The 18,237-nt window shown below is 40.4% G+C and overlaps 2 protein-coding genes across 4 annotated transcripts in view; one reads left to right on the top strand and one right to left on the bottom strand.

Annotated features, from left to right (window-relative positions):
• Positions 1-18,237, bottom strand: part of LOC133570212 (tetratricopeptide repeat protein 39B-like) — a 63,251-nt gene that overhangs the window by 41,370 nt on the left and 3,644 nt on the right. For 2 of the 3 annotated variants that reach the window (XM_061922986.1, XM_061922984.1), the window contains exon 2: positions 12,564-12,696. The exons of the other annotated variant lie outside the window; for it this stretch is intronic. The gene's annotated coding sequence lies outside the window, so the exon portion shown is untranslated. The remainder of the gene's footprint in view (positions 1-12,563; positions 12,697-18,237) is intronic. 3 annotated transcript variants of the gene reach the window in all.
• The window catches only part of snapc3 (small nuclear RNA activating complex, polypeptide 3), a 28,636-nt gene that overhangs the window by 4,039 nt on the left and 6,360 nt on the right, over positions 1-18,237 (top strand). The window contains exons 2-7 of the mRNA XM_061922991.2: positions 1,482-1,565; positions 2,838-2,916; positions 2,994-3,098; positions 4,691-4,840; positions 4,912-4,994; positions 15,326-15,484. Coding sequence (XP_061778975.1) covers positions 1,482-1,565; positions 2,838-2,916; positions 2,994-3,098; positions 4,691-4,840; positions 4,912-4,994; positions 15,326-15,484 — 660 coding nt within the window. The remainder of the gene's footprint in view (positions 1-1,481; positions 1,566-2,837; positions 2,917-2,993; positions 3,099-4,690; positions 4,841-4,911; positions 4,995-15,325; positions 15,485-18,237) is intronic.

Here is an 18,237-nt window from a genome sequence, read left to right on the forward strand (position 1 = left end):
CCCCGGCCACGGGGGTGGCGGGCAGGTAAGCTGCTTACCTGCTGCGCGTGACGCCGGCCGCGGCGAAGGCGGACGAGGCGGGGTGTCGGTGCGGTGGGCGCGGTGGTGACCCTGGACGTGCGTCGGGCCCTTCTCGCGGATCGCCTCAGCTACGGCTCCCGGTGGGGCCCTCTTGGGGGAAGGGGCCTCGGTCCCGGACCCCGGCGAGGCGTCCCTTCTCCGCTCCGTAAAAGTGTCCATCTCTTTTTTTTTTTTTCTTCTGTTGTGGCATATGCAGCAGGTGCCTGCTCGTTTTTCGTAAGTGGGTAACAACATTTAACTATGTATATATATTTCCGAATCTATTTAAAATCAAATTTTTTTTAATTTCAACCACCCGACCCGACCCGCGGATAAAATCTAATTTTTTTTAATTTCATCCGCCCGATCCGCGGATAATCCGCGGTTGTGCCCGCAAACCGCGCATCTCTATTAGGCGGCTACTTAATATGTCCATGTGGAAACTCGTTCGGAACACCTCTGAACCGAACCCCCGTACCGAAACGGTTCAATACAAATACACGTACCGTTACACCCCTATGTACAACATATAACAAATGTGCTAGTTTAGAACATCAGTAATGTGGTCCAATAGTATTTACAAAATAATTACTGCATAACATAAATTACTTTCCATACTTAAAAAGTATACCAGACCATATTAAAGGAAGCTATGACACTGAGTGCACTCAGGAAATTGTCAGAACCCCCGTCCCAAAAAATAGCAGTTTGAAATGACACCGCATACACTACATCTGACTCTTTGCAAAATTGTAGTTTGATTAATGTTATTCTATTTAGAGCAGCTACAAATTGAAAATCCATCCATCTTCTTCCGCTTATCCGAGGTCGGGTCGCGGGGGCAGCAGCCTAAGTTAAAGTAGCAATGATAGTCACACACACACTAGGTGTGGTGAGATTATCCTCTGCATTTGACCCATCACCCTTACCCCCTAACCCGTAAATGGTTGCATTTCTCATACTTGGCTGGAGGCTTTTGTTTCAGATGCAGGAATAAGTTTGTTGTGCTGTTGCCTTTTTTAAAGAAACTTTGCAGCGTGCAATCATTTGTTCCACGCCCGTTGTCGCAAAACCAAACCATTGACAACCCTTTTCTTTTTGCAACAAATCTCTTGCTCTAGTTAGCCTTAGCATTAGCCATTTGCGAGGTGTATGAATTTCCAGAAGGAAAAAAGGGGAGGGCGGAAGCCCGTGAGCTCCTGGGGGGCAAAAAGGATGCCTGAGTAAGAGAAGAAAAATAGATTTTTGAAATGTTTTAAATCATCTGCAACAAAACTACTCAAATTTAACGATCAAATGGATGTATCACCCAGCCCTAATATAACCTGTCAAACATGATGCAGCCACAGTCGCATGGCAGATACACAAAAGCTTGTCATTACGGTACACACTTTCATTTGTTGTTTTGGTTATCGCCCAAGCACAGCGGCACTGCATTGCTATCCCGAAGACCAGCGCCCTGACCCGGAAGTCGTACCTGAAGACTCCACGCTGAAAACCCTCATGTATGACCAAAATTTGTTCATTTGAAGCCTGACACATACCTGCCAACTTTTGAAATCAGAAAAACCTAGTAGCCAGGGTCCAGGGGCCACAGGCCCCGGTAGGTCCAGGACAAAGTCCTGGTGGGGGGTTCAGCGCCCCCCGACGCAAAATGATTATTAGCATTCAGACAGGTTAAAATGTTGCTAAAACCATCACTTTTCTATCAATCTATCATATATGTTGAAACTTTCAACAACTTGAAAGAATAAGATTTTTGAGAGTATTTGGTTCAAATTACACAATATAAATAAGACATGTCATTATTGATATTGCAGACATTATTGTAACAAGAAACTTCAGGTCGAAATTTTGGTTTGTGAAAGAAATATAAATAAATATAAATATAAAACTTCATGACGACATTTTTCAAATTAATAAAGAGTAATAGAATAGTATGATAGTTATATGTTACTTGTTTTGAACATGTTATCGTTATCACAAATAAAAAGATATACTGTACACAGAAATTATTTTTGATTTGATTTATTGTTTATGTAATAAAAGATTTACTTAAAATTTTATGTTTTTTTATGCTACGAACTGTACTTACCGGCGATGTAAACCGAAGGAGACATTTCCGTAATGAAAGCTGCAACACCCTTTTTAGATCCCATCATCACTGCAGCATTATCGGCAGCAAAGCAAACCAAATTCTGCAAAAGAATTTCGTTTGAGTCTATTTCTTCCGCGAGTATTTTGTAAATGTTTTCGCCTGTGGAAGCCGTATTGCATTCCCTCGCTAATTCCTCCGTGTCCGATCGAAAAATCTTGTCTGCACAAGGTGCAATTCGCGTAGTTTTCACCCTTTTTGGAACGGATAATTATTCCCGGATAGGCTTTTGAATATTCTTCACGGAATGACTGCAGTTTTCTTTTCGGTTTAAGACTCGTTTGCGATTTTTCTCCGGCTGATTCCATGATCGTTCGCTCGTTTGGAAACAATGGCCTCGTGCTTGGCAGCGGTGCTATAAATAGCCTCGCGCATGGCATGGCATTCGGAATGGCTCGATAGGAAGTTACGGGAAGCAGTGTCGATTGTCATTGTTGTTACGCGATTTCGTTAATAAAACTTTTTAAAAAATAGTTTTTTTTAATTAATGAAAAACCGTATTTTTTATCACTGCAACCGTAACCCGGAATAGGTTGATGAAAACCGTACTAATTACGGGAAAACCGGAGTAGTTGGCAGGTATGCTGACAACATTGAAATCACCTTGATTTGTCTTGGACAGTGAAAGGAAGAAGCATCAAGACCACAAATTGTCCCTTAAAATCTCCAAGAACAGACACGAGCTTTATGCAGATGAGCAGGTAAGTTGACTCACCTTTTATTCGTACTGAACTGAATTAAGCTGGAAAATGCTTCACCGATTTTTGCGTTTTCCCAGGAGCGATCGTCCGTCGCGTGGAAACCAGAGGAGTTCGAAAATCTGGTCTCCGAAGGAGATGTCATTCTGACCATCAATGTCTACTACCCAGCTATTTTTGAAAAAGTAAACAACATTTTTTTTTAAAACTCAAAAGACAAGACCACGACCTTGAAGCTGATAGCTAAAGAAGATGTTGGCTAAGGAATGTGTTCCTTATTATCAACTGATTCTCAACTACTTAGTCCATTTCTGAGGATAATTCCAATTCTTGCAGTAAGAACCGTTTTATATTTTGCAGCAAGAACAATCAGTGTTGGTCTAAGGAACCAGGTGTTTGGTTGCACACGTTTGGGTTCAACCTTTTTAACTGATCCTAGTAGGGGTGTAACGGTACACAAAAATTTCGGTTCGGTACGTACCTCGGTTTAGAGGTCACGGTTCGGTACAGTAAGAAAACAACAAAATATCAATTTGTTGGTTATTTATTTACCAAATTTGTAAACAATGGCTTAATCCTTTTAACATTGGGAACACTATAATAATTCTGCCCACGTTAATCAACATTAAACTGCCTCAAGTTGTTGCTCAGATTAAAGAAAATGACAAAACTTTTCTTCTACATATAAAAAGTGCAACATTAAACAGTTTCAAGTCAACTCATCATACTTAATTTATTACAGCATTTGGGAAGCCTGTAGTTGATTTATTATGTAAATGTTATATTTTTATCAACATGTGATAGCAGGGACCCTGCCATTCAAAACTAGGCTGCTGCATTACTAATGATTAATGTAACTATAGCTGAAAAAATGTTACAATAGCAATAGGAGAGACTATTCATCCCTGAACACCATGGAGTTCATGTAGGCTTAATGATGCACTTACATTATTATATCAACTATCAGAGACAGAAACTCTTCATTTAACATAATGTCCTTTTTTGCTGCTTCAACGCAGCTCAATCAACACAGAAAAAGGTCAAGTGAAATAACAGACAGACAGGGCTTTGCTGTCCGTAACACACACACACACACCGCACAATGAGCTAACGTTACGCTAAAAGCTCATTAGCCTTCACCTCAAGCCAGGACTGCGAGCGAGGTGAGCTGCATTTTATATTTCTAGAAGGTCAACAGGCTCATAGTGATGTTACTAGTAGTAGTAGTACTAGTAGTTACACCCCTAGTGTTGGTCTAAGGAACCAGGTGTTTGGTTACACACGTTTGGGTTCAACCTTTTTAACGGATCCTAGTCAAATTGTTTAAAGGATTATTCGTATCAAAATGTTGTTCAGCAGCATCGTCTCTGTTTTCAACTGGTCCTAAAAACACAAACTATTAATACTGTACAATAAGGGAGAAGGGAGTGTCAATATTTGTGTCTACACTCTAGTATTCATGTTAGAACAATACACAAGCCTGCAGCTAGGTGGCGGTGGCGCTCAATCGAAGTAGAAGTAGTAAAACACATGCCTTTGAATTCACTGTAACTACAGTAGGGATTGCGGAAAGACCTTTGGGTTTTATGTCATTCTACTTCTCTCTGCAACAGCCCATCTCTGTAAAATGTTATATATATATATATATATATATGTATATGTGTGTGTGTATGTGTGTGTATATACTGTATGTATTTATATTTGTATATGTGTGTATATTTTTGTATGTATATGTGCACGTGTATATATGTATACCCTCTTCTCCCCTTCCTTGCAGTTTGTCTATGTCAGACCCCACGTGACGCTGCTGGTGCTAGGGTCCCAAAGCCTGGTAAAGCTCAGGGACGCCATCTGTTGCGCCAGCGACTTGCAGGTGTGCGGCGAGTTCAGCAACACGCCCGAAATGGCGCAGGACTTCATCAGCAAAGTGAGCGCAGCGTGCAGCCCGCCTTCCCCAAGTTGTGACTTTTGTAACATAGAGACTGTGTTTTGTTTCAGGACCACTACAAGTCGGCCTTCTTTTTCTTTGAAGGAGTGTTCTATAACGACATGCGATATCCTGAGTGTTGTGATATCAGCAGGTGAGTTTGAATGCAATTTATTTTGCTCCAGCCCGAAAAAACACACCGTCTCATGAGTTAAAGGGGAACATTATCACCAGACCTATGTAAGCGTCAATATATACCTTGATGTTGCAGAAAAAAAGACCATATATTTTTTTAACCGATTTCCGAACTCTAAATGGGTGAATTTTGGCGAATTAAACGCCTTTCTATTATTCGCTCTCGGAGCGATGACGTCACAACGGGAAGCAATCCGCCATTTTCTCAAACACCGAGTCAAATCAGCTCTGTTATTTTCCGTTTTTTCGACTGTTTTCCGTACCTTGGAGACATCATGCCTCGTCGGTGTGTTGTCGGAGGGTGTAACAACACCAACAGGGACGGATTCAAGTTGCACCAGTGGCCCAAAGATGCGAAAGTGGCAAGAAATTGGACGTTTGTTCCGCACACTTTACCGACGAAAGCTATGCTACGACAGAGATGGCAAGAATGTGTGGATATCCTGCGACACTCAAAGCAGATGCATTTCCAACGATAAAGTCAAAGAAATCTGCCGCCAGACCCCCATTGAATCTGCCGGAGTGTGTGAGCAATTCAGGGACAAAGGACCTCGGTAGCACGGTAAGCAATGGCGGCAGTTTGTTCCCGCAGACGAGCGAGCTAAACCCCCTGGATGTCTTGGCTCACACCGTCCCTTATGCCACCGAAGATGATCAAGAGAAGAATATCGACCCTAGCTTCCCTGGCCTGCTGACATCAACTCCAAAACTGGACAGATCAGCTTTCAGGAAAAGAGCGCGGATGAGGGTATGTCTACAGAATATATTAATTGATGAAAATTGGGCTGTCTGCACTCTCAAAGTGCATGTTGTTGCCAAATGTATTTCATATGCTGTAAACCTAGTTCATAGTTGTTAGTTTCCTTTAATGCCAAACAAACACATGCCAATCGTTGGTTAGAAGGCGATCGCCGAATTCAACCTCGCTTTCTCCCGTGTCGCTGGCTGTCGTGTCGTTTTCGTCGGTTTCGCTTGCATACGGTTCAAACCGATATGGCTCAATAGCTTCAGTTTCTTCTTCAATTTCGTTTTCGCTACCTGCCTCCACACTACAACCATCCGATTCAATACATGCGTAATCTGTTGAATCGCTTAAGCCGCTGAAATCCGAGTCTGAATCCGAGCTAATGTCGCTATAGCTTGCTGTTCTATCCGCCATGTTTGTTTGTGTTGGCTTCACTATGTGACGTCACAGGAAAATGGACGGGTGTATATAACGATGGTTAAAATCAGGCACTTTGAAGCTTTTTTTTAGGGATATTGCGTGACGGGTAAAATTTTGAAAAAAAACTTCGAAAAATAAAATAAACCACTGGGAACTGATTTTTAATGGTTTTAACCCTTCTGAAATTGTGATAATGTTCCCCTTTAAGTGTCCTCGAATAATTATTCAGTTTCGGATTGCATAAGCATCCGCTTGGATTCGCAGTAAAATACTTATTTGTTGTTAAATGAGGCAATTACATAGAGCCAATGCCACTATGCTCCAAAGGGAAATGGTCTATTTATCTACTTTCATGGACGTTTTCAATAATTGCGGCCAAACATTTACTAAAATAATCTCACATTAAGTACAGCAGTGGCGCCATTATGTTAGATCCACTATGGACATCACTATTATGTTAGATCCACTATGGACATCACTATTACCGGTATGTTAGATCCACTATGGACATCACTATTATGTTAGATCCACTATGGACATCACTATTATGTTAGATCCACTATGGACATCACTATTATGTTAGATCCACTATGGACATCACTATTACCGGTATGTTAGATCCACTATGGACATCACTATTATGTTAGATCCACTATGGACATCACTATTACCGGTATGTTAGATCCACTATGGACATCACTATTATGTTAGATCCACTATGGACATCACTATTACCGGTATGTTAGATCCACTATGGACATCACTATTATGTTAGATCCACTATGGACATCACTATTATGTTAGATCCACTATGGACATCACTATTATGTTAGATCCACTATGGACATCACTATTATGTTAGATCCACTATGGACATCACTATTATGTTAGATCCACTATGGACATCACTATTACCGGTATGTTAGATCCACTATGGACATCACTATTATGTTAGATCCACTATGGACATCACTATTACCGGTATGTTAGATCCACTATGGACATCACTATTATGTTAGATCCACTATGGACATCACTATTACCGGTATGTTAGATCCACTATGGACATCACTATTATGTTAGATCCACTATGGACATCACTATTATGTTAGATCCACTATGGACATCACTATTATGTTAGATCCACTATGGACATCACTATTACCGGTATGTTAGATCCACTATGGACATCACTATTATGTTAGATCCACTATGGACATCACTATTATGTTAGATCCACTATGGACATCACTATTACCGGTATGTTAGATCCACTATGGACATCACTATTATGTTAGATCCACTATGGACATCACTATTATGTTAGATCCACTATGGACATCACTATTATGTTAGATCCACTATGGACTGGACTCTAACAATATTATGCTAGATCCACTCGACGTCCATTGCACCGGTCGCCCGGGTAGCATTAAGTAGCATTGTCATCCCATTGGGTTGAGTTTTTCCTTGCCCTGATGTGGGATCTGAGCCGAGGATGTCGTTGTGGCTTGTGCAGCCCTTTGAGACACTCGTGATTTAGGGCTATATAAGTAAACATTGATTTATTGATTGAGAGAGGCAAATATTTAGGTCATAAGATTGCACTTAATACGGTATCTTCACACTAAACCACCAGAGGAACATGTATAACACTGATATTAAAGGGTCCCTTTTATTTAAAAAAAAAGTGCATTTTTAATGATGATCTACCATGAATAAGACTACCGGTACCTTTACACTGCAGGCCAAAGTGGCCCAAATCAGATTTATTTTTAGATTCTATTTTTTTCCAGCTGACTGTTAACGCTGCAAGTAAAATGTGATTTTTATCACGACTGTAGTGTAAACGCGCACAGACCCCAATGTGGTCTCAACGTCACTTGCATGCGCACTTCCATGAAGTGAAAACAAAGGAAGTTGACCGAGAGGAAGTCGCTACTACTACAAAATAAAATAAACGTCGCAACACCCTAAAAATCAGTTTCTTTTTTTTATTTATTAAATCAACATAGAAAAAAACACACGATACACTTTCAACTAGTGCATCAACCCAAAAAAAACCCCTCCCTCCCCCATTCACACTCATACACACCCACTCACACAACAAGGGTTGTTTCTTTCTGCTATCAATATTCTGGTTCCCACAACATGGACAACATTTCTGCAAGGGACACAACACAGTCCCTGAAGCACACTTGATTGTTTGTGCTGCTGGTCCACTAACATTTTCATTTAATTACTATTTTTTCTTTCTTTTTTCTCCCTTATGTAATTATTTTTATATTATTTTACTTTCCCTTTTATCCAAGAAAATATTTATTTATCTTATCTATAAAAAAAAAAAAAAAAAAAAAAAAAGGAAAGAAAGGACCTTATCTTCACCAGACCTGGTTGTAAATGAAACTAGCTCCGTTTAAAGATTTTTTTTTAAAACCAGGTCCAGTCCAGATAATGTCCAAGTCGGGTCCAGCAACACACACCTTCATTCATGTACACTGAGAAAAAAAAATAAAAAAAAATTCAGTGTTTCTTTACGTGAACGTAATATATTGTTTGAATGGATGGATATAGTGTAATATATTTGGGAGGGTTGTAATCTTTTAATGGCTGTTAACTACAGGAGTGTGGATCTACGTGAGCTTTATTTTTCAACTCACATGTAAGCAAATGCGCCACAGTTTCAAGTCCTGTTTTTCAACAATCACTATTATACAGGTAAAAGCCAGTAAATTAGAATATTTTGAAAAACTTGATTTATTTCAGTAATTGCATTCAAAAGGTGTAACTTGTACATTATATTTATTCATTGCACACAGACTGATGCATTCAAATGTTTATTTCATTTAATTTTGATGATTTGAAGTGGCAACAAATGAAAATCCAAAATTCCGTGTGTCACAAAATTAGAATATTACTTAAGGCTAATACAAAAAAGGGATTTTTAGAAATGTTGGCCAACTGAAAAGTATGAAAATGAAAAATATGAGCATGTACAATACTCAATACTTGGTTGGAGCTCCTTTTGCCTCAATTACTGCATTAATGCGGCGTGGCATGGAGTCGATGAGTTTCTGGCACTGCTCAGGTGTTATGAGAGCCCAGGTTGCTCTGATAGTGGCCTTCAACTCTTCTGCGTTTTTGGGTCTGGCATTCTGCATCTTCCTTTTCACAATACCCCACAGATTTTCTATGGGGCTAAGGTCAGGGGAGTTGGCGGGCCAATTTAGAACAGAAATACCATGGTCCGTAAACCAGGCACGGGTAGATTTTGCGCTGTGTGCAGGCGCCAAGTCCTGTTGGAACTTGAAATCTCCATCTCCATAGAGCAGGTCAGCAGCAGGAAGCATGAAGTGCTCTAAAACTTGCTGGTAGACGGCTGCGTTGACCCTGGATCTCAGGAAACAGAGTGGACCGACACCAGCAGATGACATGGCACCCCAAACCATCACTGATGGTGGAAACTTTACACTAGACTTCAGGCAACGTGGATCCTGTGCCTCTCCTGTCTTCCTCCAGACTCTGGGACCTCGATTTCCAAAGGAAATGCAAAATTTGCTTTCGTCAGAAAACATGACTTTGGACCACTCAGCAGCAGTCCAGCTCTTTTTTTCCTTAGCCCAGGTGAGACGCTTTGCGCGCTGTTTCTTGGTCAACAGTGGCTTGACACGAGGTATGCGGCAGTTGAAACCCATGTCTTTCAAGCGTCTCTTGGTGGTGGATCTTGAAGCACTGACTCCAGCAGCTGTCCACTCCTTCTGAATCTCCCCCACATTTTTGAATGGGTTTTTTTTCACAATCTTGACCAGGGCGCGGTGATCCCTATCGCTTGTACACTTTTTCTGACCACAGTTTTTCCTTCCCTTTGCCTCTCCATTAATGTGTTTGGACACAGAGCTCTGAGAACAGCCAGCCTCTTCAGCAATAACCTTTTGTGTCTTTCCCTCCTTGTGCAATGTGTCGATGGTTGCCTTTTGGACAGCTGTCAAATCTGAAGTCTTCCCCATGTTTGTGTAGGCTTCAGAACTGGACTGAGAGACCATTTAAAGCCCTTTGCAGGTGTTTTGAGTTAATCAGCTGATTAGTTTGTGGCACCAGGTGTCTTCAAAATTTAACCCTTACACAATATTCTAATTTTGTAACACACGGAATTTTGGATTTTCATTTGTTGCCACTTCAAATCATCAAAATTAAATGAAATAAACATTTGAATGCATCAGTCTGTGTGCAATGAATAAATATAATGTACAAGTTACACCTTTTGAATGCAATTACTGAAATAAATCAAGTTTTTCAAAATATTCTAATTTACTGGCTTTTACCTGTATATTCATATATTACATAAAGCCTATTATTTGCGCACTAGTGACAAATGATGCACCAAATATTTGGTTGTATTAAATAAAAACTGAAACCGGATGTTGTGATGAAATATCCATTTCCGCTGGCAACTGCATCTTTGAATTATGTAGCTCGCCCAAAGCTGATCACATTCAGGTCACATTGCGTTTAGACGGAAGTCACATTTGAAAAGATCAGATTCTAATCGGATTTAGGACTACCTCCTGATGTGGCCTGAATGTGATGCCAAAAGATCAGATTTAAAAGCACTTTGGAGTGTTTAAAAATGTGATCTGTGGCACTTGAGGGCAAAACAATACAATTTGGTGTGCAGTGTAAACAGGGCCTATGACTATGTAAACAGGGTCTATGACTATGTTTACACTGCAGGCCAAAGTGGCCCCGATTGGAATTTTTCGAAATCTTATTTTTTTTCCATCTGACCGTTTTTACACAGTAAGTAAAATGTGATCTTTATCAGACTCCAGTACAAAGGCGCACGGCCCCCAATGTGGCCTTGACATCACTTGCATGCACAGTGCGATAATGTCAAAAACAAAGGAAGATGACCAGATTCCGTAAATGAACTACTACTACTACAAAATAAAATAAAAGTCGGCACACCTTAAGAACGAGCGTTTTTCTACGTGAAAATAAATTAAATTAATGTAATGTATGAATGGATATATTATATAGTGTAATATATTTGGGAGGGTTCTCATCTTTTTATAGTTGTTGAGTACAGGAGGCATGGATGTATATTTTTTTAACCCTCTTATGTAAAGAGCTTACGCAATGTTTGTAACATTTAAACAAATATTCCGGTCCTTCAATGATTGCTATTTCTTCAGAATCAAAATCTATGTTCATATATACCAGGGGTCGGCAACCCAAAATGTTGAAGGAGCCATATTGGACCAAAAATACAAAAAAAAATCTGTCTGGAGCCGCAAAAAATTAAAAGCCATATTACATACAGATATAAATTGAATTAAGATGACTTAAAGGAAACTAAATGACCTCAAATATAGCTACAAATGATTAATAATGATGCAATATTTACATATAGCTAGCCTAAATAGCATGTTAGCATCGATTAGCTTGCAGTCATGCAGTGACCAAATATGCCTGATTAGCACTCCACACAAGTCAATAACATCAACAAAGCTCACCTTTGTGCATTTACGCACAACGTTAAAAGTTTGGTGGACAAAATGAGACAGAAAAAGAAGTGGCATAAAACACATGTTAGAAAGTCGGAGAAAGATATAAATGTAAACAAACTACGGTGAGTTCAAGGACCGCCAAAATTAGTAGGACAAAACGTTGCTCACCAAATACTCGAATCAGTGACGCGTGTTTAATATAAACAGTGTGCTTTATAACAATTAGGGAGGTTTGTGTCATGTTTGTCCTCCTACAAAAACCATATTAAAACAAAAACTTTTTTTTTTCCCCCTCATCTTTTTCCATTTTTCATACATTTTTAAAAAAGCTCCAGAGAGCCACTAGGGCGGCGCTAAAGAGCCGCATGCGGCTCTAGAGCCGCGGGTTGCCGACCCGTGATATATACAGTACAGGCCAAAAGTTTGGACACACCTTTTCATTCAATGTGTTTTCTTTATTTTCATGACTATTTACATTGTAGATTGTCACTGAAGGCATCAAAACTATGAATGAACACATGTAACAAAAAAAAGGTGATATAACTGAAAACATGTTTTATATTCCAGTTTCTTCAAAATAGCCACCCTTTGCTCTGATTACTGTTTTGCACACTCTTGGCATTCTCTCGATGAGCTTCAAGAGGTAGTCACCTGAAAAGGGTTTTCACTTCAGAGGTGTCATAGTTTTGATGCCTTCAGTGACAATCTACAATGTAAATAGTCATGAAAATAAAGAAAACACATTGAAATGAGAAGGTGTCCAAACTTTTGGCCTGTACTGTATGACTTACAGCTTGTTATTTGCGCACTAATGATTACTGATGAATATTCGGCCACCAAAAAAGACTTTGCTCACCGAAACTGGATGTTGTGATGACGTATCCACGTAATGACGTAACTTGCCCAAAGATGATGGAAAAAGTCACATTCGCATTTCCGTTTAGACTCCAATCGGATTCGGACTACCTCCTTCCTGATGTGGCCCAAATCTGGTGCAAAAAGATCAGATTTGAAGCACCCTGGAGCATTTAGACTGGCAAAAAATAATTTGATCTGTGTCACATGAGGGGGAAAAAAGTCAGATTTGGTGTGCAGTATAAATGATGCCTGTGTGTCCCAAAAGCAGAAAGGTGAGATAATTGTAGGTTTTCATCAACAACAAAAAAAAAGCAGACTTTGCTACACTTATATACCGTATTTTCCGCACCATAAGGCGCCCTGGGTTATAAGCCGCGCCTTCAATGAACGGCATATTTCAAAACTTTGTCCACCTATAAGCCGCCCCGTGTTATAAGCCGCATCTAACTGCGCTAAAGGAATGTCAAAAAAACAGTCAGATAGGTCAGTCAAACTTTAATAATATATTAAAAACCAGCGTGATGTGGGCGCGCATGGAGTCGTATATCAACATGGACGGAGCTGCGTGAAAAAAGCCACCCGGCCTCTTCGCGTAAACTTCCCTTAACCACTCGCTCATCTTTTCTTCATCCATCCATCCTTTCGAGTTAGCTTTTATGATGACGCCGGCTGGAAAGGTCTCTTTTGGCAAGGTCTTCCTTTTGAATATCACCATGGGTGGAAGTTTCTGGCCATTAGCATGGCAAGCTAGAACCACAGTGAAGGATGACTTCTCATTCCCTGTGGTGCGAATATTCACCGTACGTGCTCCCGTTGTATCCACAGTGCGGTTCACAGGAATATCAAAAGTCAGTGGAACCTCGTCCATGTTGATAATGTTCTCTGGCCGGATCTTTTTTTCAGCTATCTTGTTTTTACAATATGCACGGAAAGTAGCCAGCTTTTCTTGAAAGTCTTTAGGCAGTTGCTGTGAAATAGTAGTCCGTGTGCGGATGGAGAGATTGCGTCTTTTCATGAACCGGAAACCTGTCGCTTAGTAGGAGCCATTTTGTGGTCTTTACAGATGTAAACACACAAAGGAAATGAAACGTAATATCCGCGCGCTTCTTCTTCTTTTACGCGGGCAGGTGGTTGCTTACAGTAGAAGAAGAAGCGCTTCCTGTTCTATGGGGGCGGGTGCTTACCTTGGCGGTTGCTTGCGTAGAAGAAGAAGCACTTCCTCTTCTACGGGGAAAAAAGATGGCGGCTGTTTACCGTAGTTGCGAGACCGAAACTTTATGAAAATGAATCTTAATATTAATCCATATGTAAAGCGCACCGGGTTATAAGCCGCACTGTCAGCTTTTGAGTAAATTTGTGGTTTTTAGGTGCGGCTAATAGTGCGGAAAATACGGTAAGTACATACTGGAGCTCTACCAACTAACAGTCAGTTACAGATGTGGGAACAGTGAGTTTAATTATGTTGTTTTTCTTCAAAAATAGGCTAACCTCGCATGATGTTCTTAAAATGTGAGTGTAAGTGCTAATAATTGTACCATCTGCCCCATGTTTAATGTTACGTATATCGTCCATCCATCCATTTTCTACCGCTTGTCCCGTTCGGGATCGCGGGGGGTGTTGGAGCCTATCTCGTATTATGTAAAAAATATAGAAAGTACACAGTAGTGCTTCTGGGACACTCGGATGAAGGCGTGGACAAACAGCTCATTAGCATAAAAGACAAAAGACACACATGTTCCTAGTAGGGCTTAAAGTGTCTAATTTCAAGCGTCAATGCTAGATTTGACAATACACAACAATAGGGGTGTAATGGTACACAAAAATTTCGGTTCGGTACGTACCTCGGTTTAGAGGTCACGGTTCGGTTCATTTTCGGTACAGTAAGAAAACAACAAAATATACATTTTTGGGTTATTTATTTACCAAATTTGCTAAATCTTCCACCAAAAATATTTTCCTTAGTGGAATATTTGATGTGAAGTAATGGGAACCTTGGATAGGTCAATAATTCATAATAACATTGATTTTGATTCAATATTATGTTTTGAGCATATTAGTCAACATTGCAACTTTTTCTAAATGACATTTAACCTTTAAGCTTTTTTATTTCACTTTTGTTATGTTTTTGTTTATTTTAATAGTATTTGTAGAATGTGCCGTGGGCCTTTAAAACATTAGCTGTGGGCCGCAAATGGCCTCCGGGGCACACTTTTGACACCCCTGCTATAGATAATAAAACATTAAGTGTGATAAATCTATGGATAAAAAGCAGAGCCTGGCGACGCATGCGCGTTTATCATAACTCTCTCTCTCTCTCTCTGTCTCTGCCCCTCCCTCACCAATGCTGCTGCGCGCACAATTTGTTTTGTTTTTAACCCCTTCTTAACCCTGAACGTACATTGAAAATACACGCAACCCTAACTCAAAATGCCGGACATTTGAGGCGTTTAAGAAACTCCGCCCTGACAGCTCCGCAAAAGAGGACATGTCCGGTGAAAAGCGGACGTATGGTCAGTCTATCCTAGCCCGTTAGCTGCTAGCATGCCGTGTGTTGTGCCTCGGTGTGCATTGTTTACATAACGTATTTAATATGTCCGTGTGGAAACTCGTTCGGTACACCTCCGAACCGAACCGGAACCCCCGTACCGAAACGGTTCAATACAAATACACGTACCCTTACACCCCTACACAACAATGGGCCCTGAAAAAAGACTTTGTGTGACGCATAAGCGCAGGTTGAGTTGTACGCTATCTTTGCAGGACGACGATCAAGTGGGCAAAGGACAACAACTTTCCGTCGTACCGACAGGCCAAGATGGAGGACACAAAGTTTGTGGATCTGAAGGTCAAAGTGGGCTTCCCTTATCTCTACAATCACCAAGGGGACTGCGAGCATGTCGTCATCATCAGTGACGTCAGGTAAAACTCACTCGCCGTATTTCTAGTTGGGACTCAATCTTTCTATGGCTTTTTCAAAGTGTGACACACACGTCGCAGTCACTGTTCGCAACACATCTTTTGTGGAACATTTTAGGATTCGTCCCTCAATTCATTTTGAACGATATCTGACAGAGATGGGCATATTAATCTATAGTTAAAGGGCAACTGCACTTTTTTGGGGGGGATTGTGCCTATCTTTCACAAGTATTATGAGTAGGGGTGTAACGGTACGTGTATTTGTATTGAACCGTTTCGGTACGGGGGTTTCGGTTCGGTTCGGAGGTGTACCGAACGAGTTTCCACACGGACATATTAAATACGTTATGTAAACAATGCACACCGAGGCACAACACACGGCATGCTTGCAGCTAACGGGCTAGGATAGACTGACCATACGTCCGCTTTTCACCGGACATGTCCTCTTTTGCGGAGCTGTCAGGGCGGAGTTTCTTAAATGCCTCAAATGTCCGGCATTTTGAGTTAGGGTTGCGTGTATTTTTAATGTACGTTCAGGGTTAAGAAGGGGTTAAAAACAAAACAAATTGTGCGCACAGCACTATTGGTGAAGGAGGGGCAGAGACAGAGAGAGAAAGAGAGAGTTATGATAAACGCGCATGCGTCGCCAGGCTCTGCTTTTTATCCATAGATTTATCACATTTAATTTTTTATTATGGCAAATGGTAAATGGGTTGTACTTGTATAGCGCTTTTCTACCTTTTTAAGGAACTCAAAGCGCTTTGACACTATTTCCACATTCACCCATTCACACACTGATGGCGCTAACCAGGCCCATCAAGAGCAAGGATGAAGTGTCTTGCTCAAGGACACAACGGACGTGACTAGGATGGTAGAAGGTGGGGATTGAACCAGTAACCCTCAGAATGCTGGCACGGCCACTCTCCCAACTTCGCCACGCCGTCCCAATAGTTTATTGTTTATTGAATGGATCCACATTAGCTGACGCCAAGGCGACTGCTAGTCTTCCTGGGGTCCAAAAAGGAGCATACAAAATTAAAATACAAAGAATACATGCATTACACAATGGAAAAATACAACATAAGATAAAAAGCTAGTTAAAACCAGTATTAAAAATTCACGTCATGTATAGCAGGGGTGTCAAAAGTGTGCCCCGGAGGCCATTTGCGGCCCACAGCTAATGTTTTAAAGGCCCACGGCACATTCTAAAAATACTATTAAAATAAACAAAAACATAACAAAAGTGAAATAAAAAAGCTTAAAGGTGAAATGTAATGTAGAAAAAGTTGCAATGTTTTCTTTCAAACTGTCATTGCTCAAAACATAATATTGAATCAAAATCAATGTTATTATGAATTATTGACCTATCCAAGGTTCCCATTACTTCACATCAAATATTACACTAAGAAAAATATTTTTGGTGGTAGATTTTGCAAATAAATAAATAACCCCAAAATTTATTTTGTTGTTTTCTTACTGTACCGAAAACGAACCCAACCGAGACCTCTAAACCGAGGTACGTACCGAACCGAAATTTTTGTGTACCGTTACACCCCTAATTATGAGAGACAAGAACACATGTCTTTCTTTTATTTTATAGGATATTAAAGGTGATTAAAAACGTTTGCAAGATGCGGCTAATGAGAGTAACCACTGTAGCCTTCAAAGTCCTCTAAAACAACTTCAAAGCCCTCTATCAGCCTGTTATGCAAGTCTAATAAGTATAATGTAGTAACAGACACACGTTCATAACAATATGTACAATATTTACCGTATTTTGATCATTTTAAGCAATACTGGAACGTATTTCCTCAGCGCATTTATTTCCGTTTGCATAGCAGCACACTGACTTCTGGCAGCAAATGTTTTCTAACCATGGCAAATTTGGTAAGAGACATCGAAGACGAGTATATTTGGACAAATGAAGATTCACAACCCTATCTTTCTGAATATACGGAAGATGAGCTGATGGTTATCGAAGCAAGCACGAAGGAAGGCTAGAACGTCGTAGCAGACGGACGTGAGGTCTGTGTGACGTGACGCTGCAAAATGTAGAATTTGGAACCAAGCTATGTCGACATAAATGGAGTACTTACCCAAAATCAACTGTAAATATACCCGGCCAGCTGGAACAAACAGCCAATTGTCCATCAAGTGAGTTACTTTAATACTGATCATGGTCATACTTGCCAACCCTCCCGGATTTTCCGGGAGACTCCCGAAATTCAGCGCCTCTCCCGAAAACCTCCCGGGACAAATTTTCTCCCGAAATTCAGGCACATAATATAAACAGCGTACCTGCTCAATGACGTTATAACTGTAGAATGATCGAGGGCGAGTTCTTGGTTTCTTATGTGGGTTTATTGTTAGGCAGTTTCATTAACGTCCTCCCAGCGCGGTAACAACACACAACAACAGCAGTCACATTTTTGTCTACTGTAAAGCAAGTTCGTCTGCCGTAAACAGCAATGTTGTGACACTCTTAAACAGGACAATACTGCCATCTAGTGCATTTGATGAAAGCACTTTTTGGCGTGCCACAGAGCAATGCATCATCAGAGGTGGCTAGAAAAACAGCATGGTTAGAAAAATAGTGACAAATAGAACAAGGATGGACAATTCAACCCTTAACTCAACAATGAGTAGATGAGTGTTATGTGTGTGTATATGTGTAAATAAATGAACACTGAAATTCAAGTATTTCTTTTATTTATATATATCTATCTATCTATATATATGAAATACTTGACTTGGTG

This window comes from Nerophis lumbriciformis, linkage group LG27 (assembly GCF_033978685.3).
Source record: "Nerophis lumbriciformis linkage group LG27, RoL_Nlum_v2.1, whole genome shotgun sequence".
NCBI lineage: Eukaryota > Metazoa > Chordata > Actinopteri > Syngnathiformes > Syngnathidae > Nerophis > Nerophis lumbriciformis.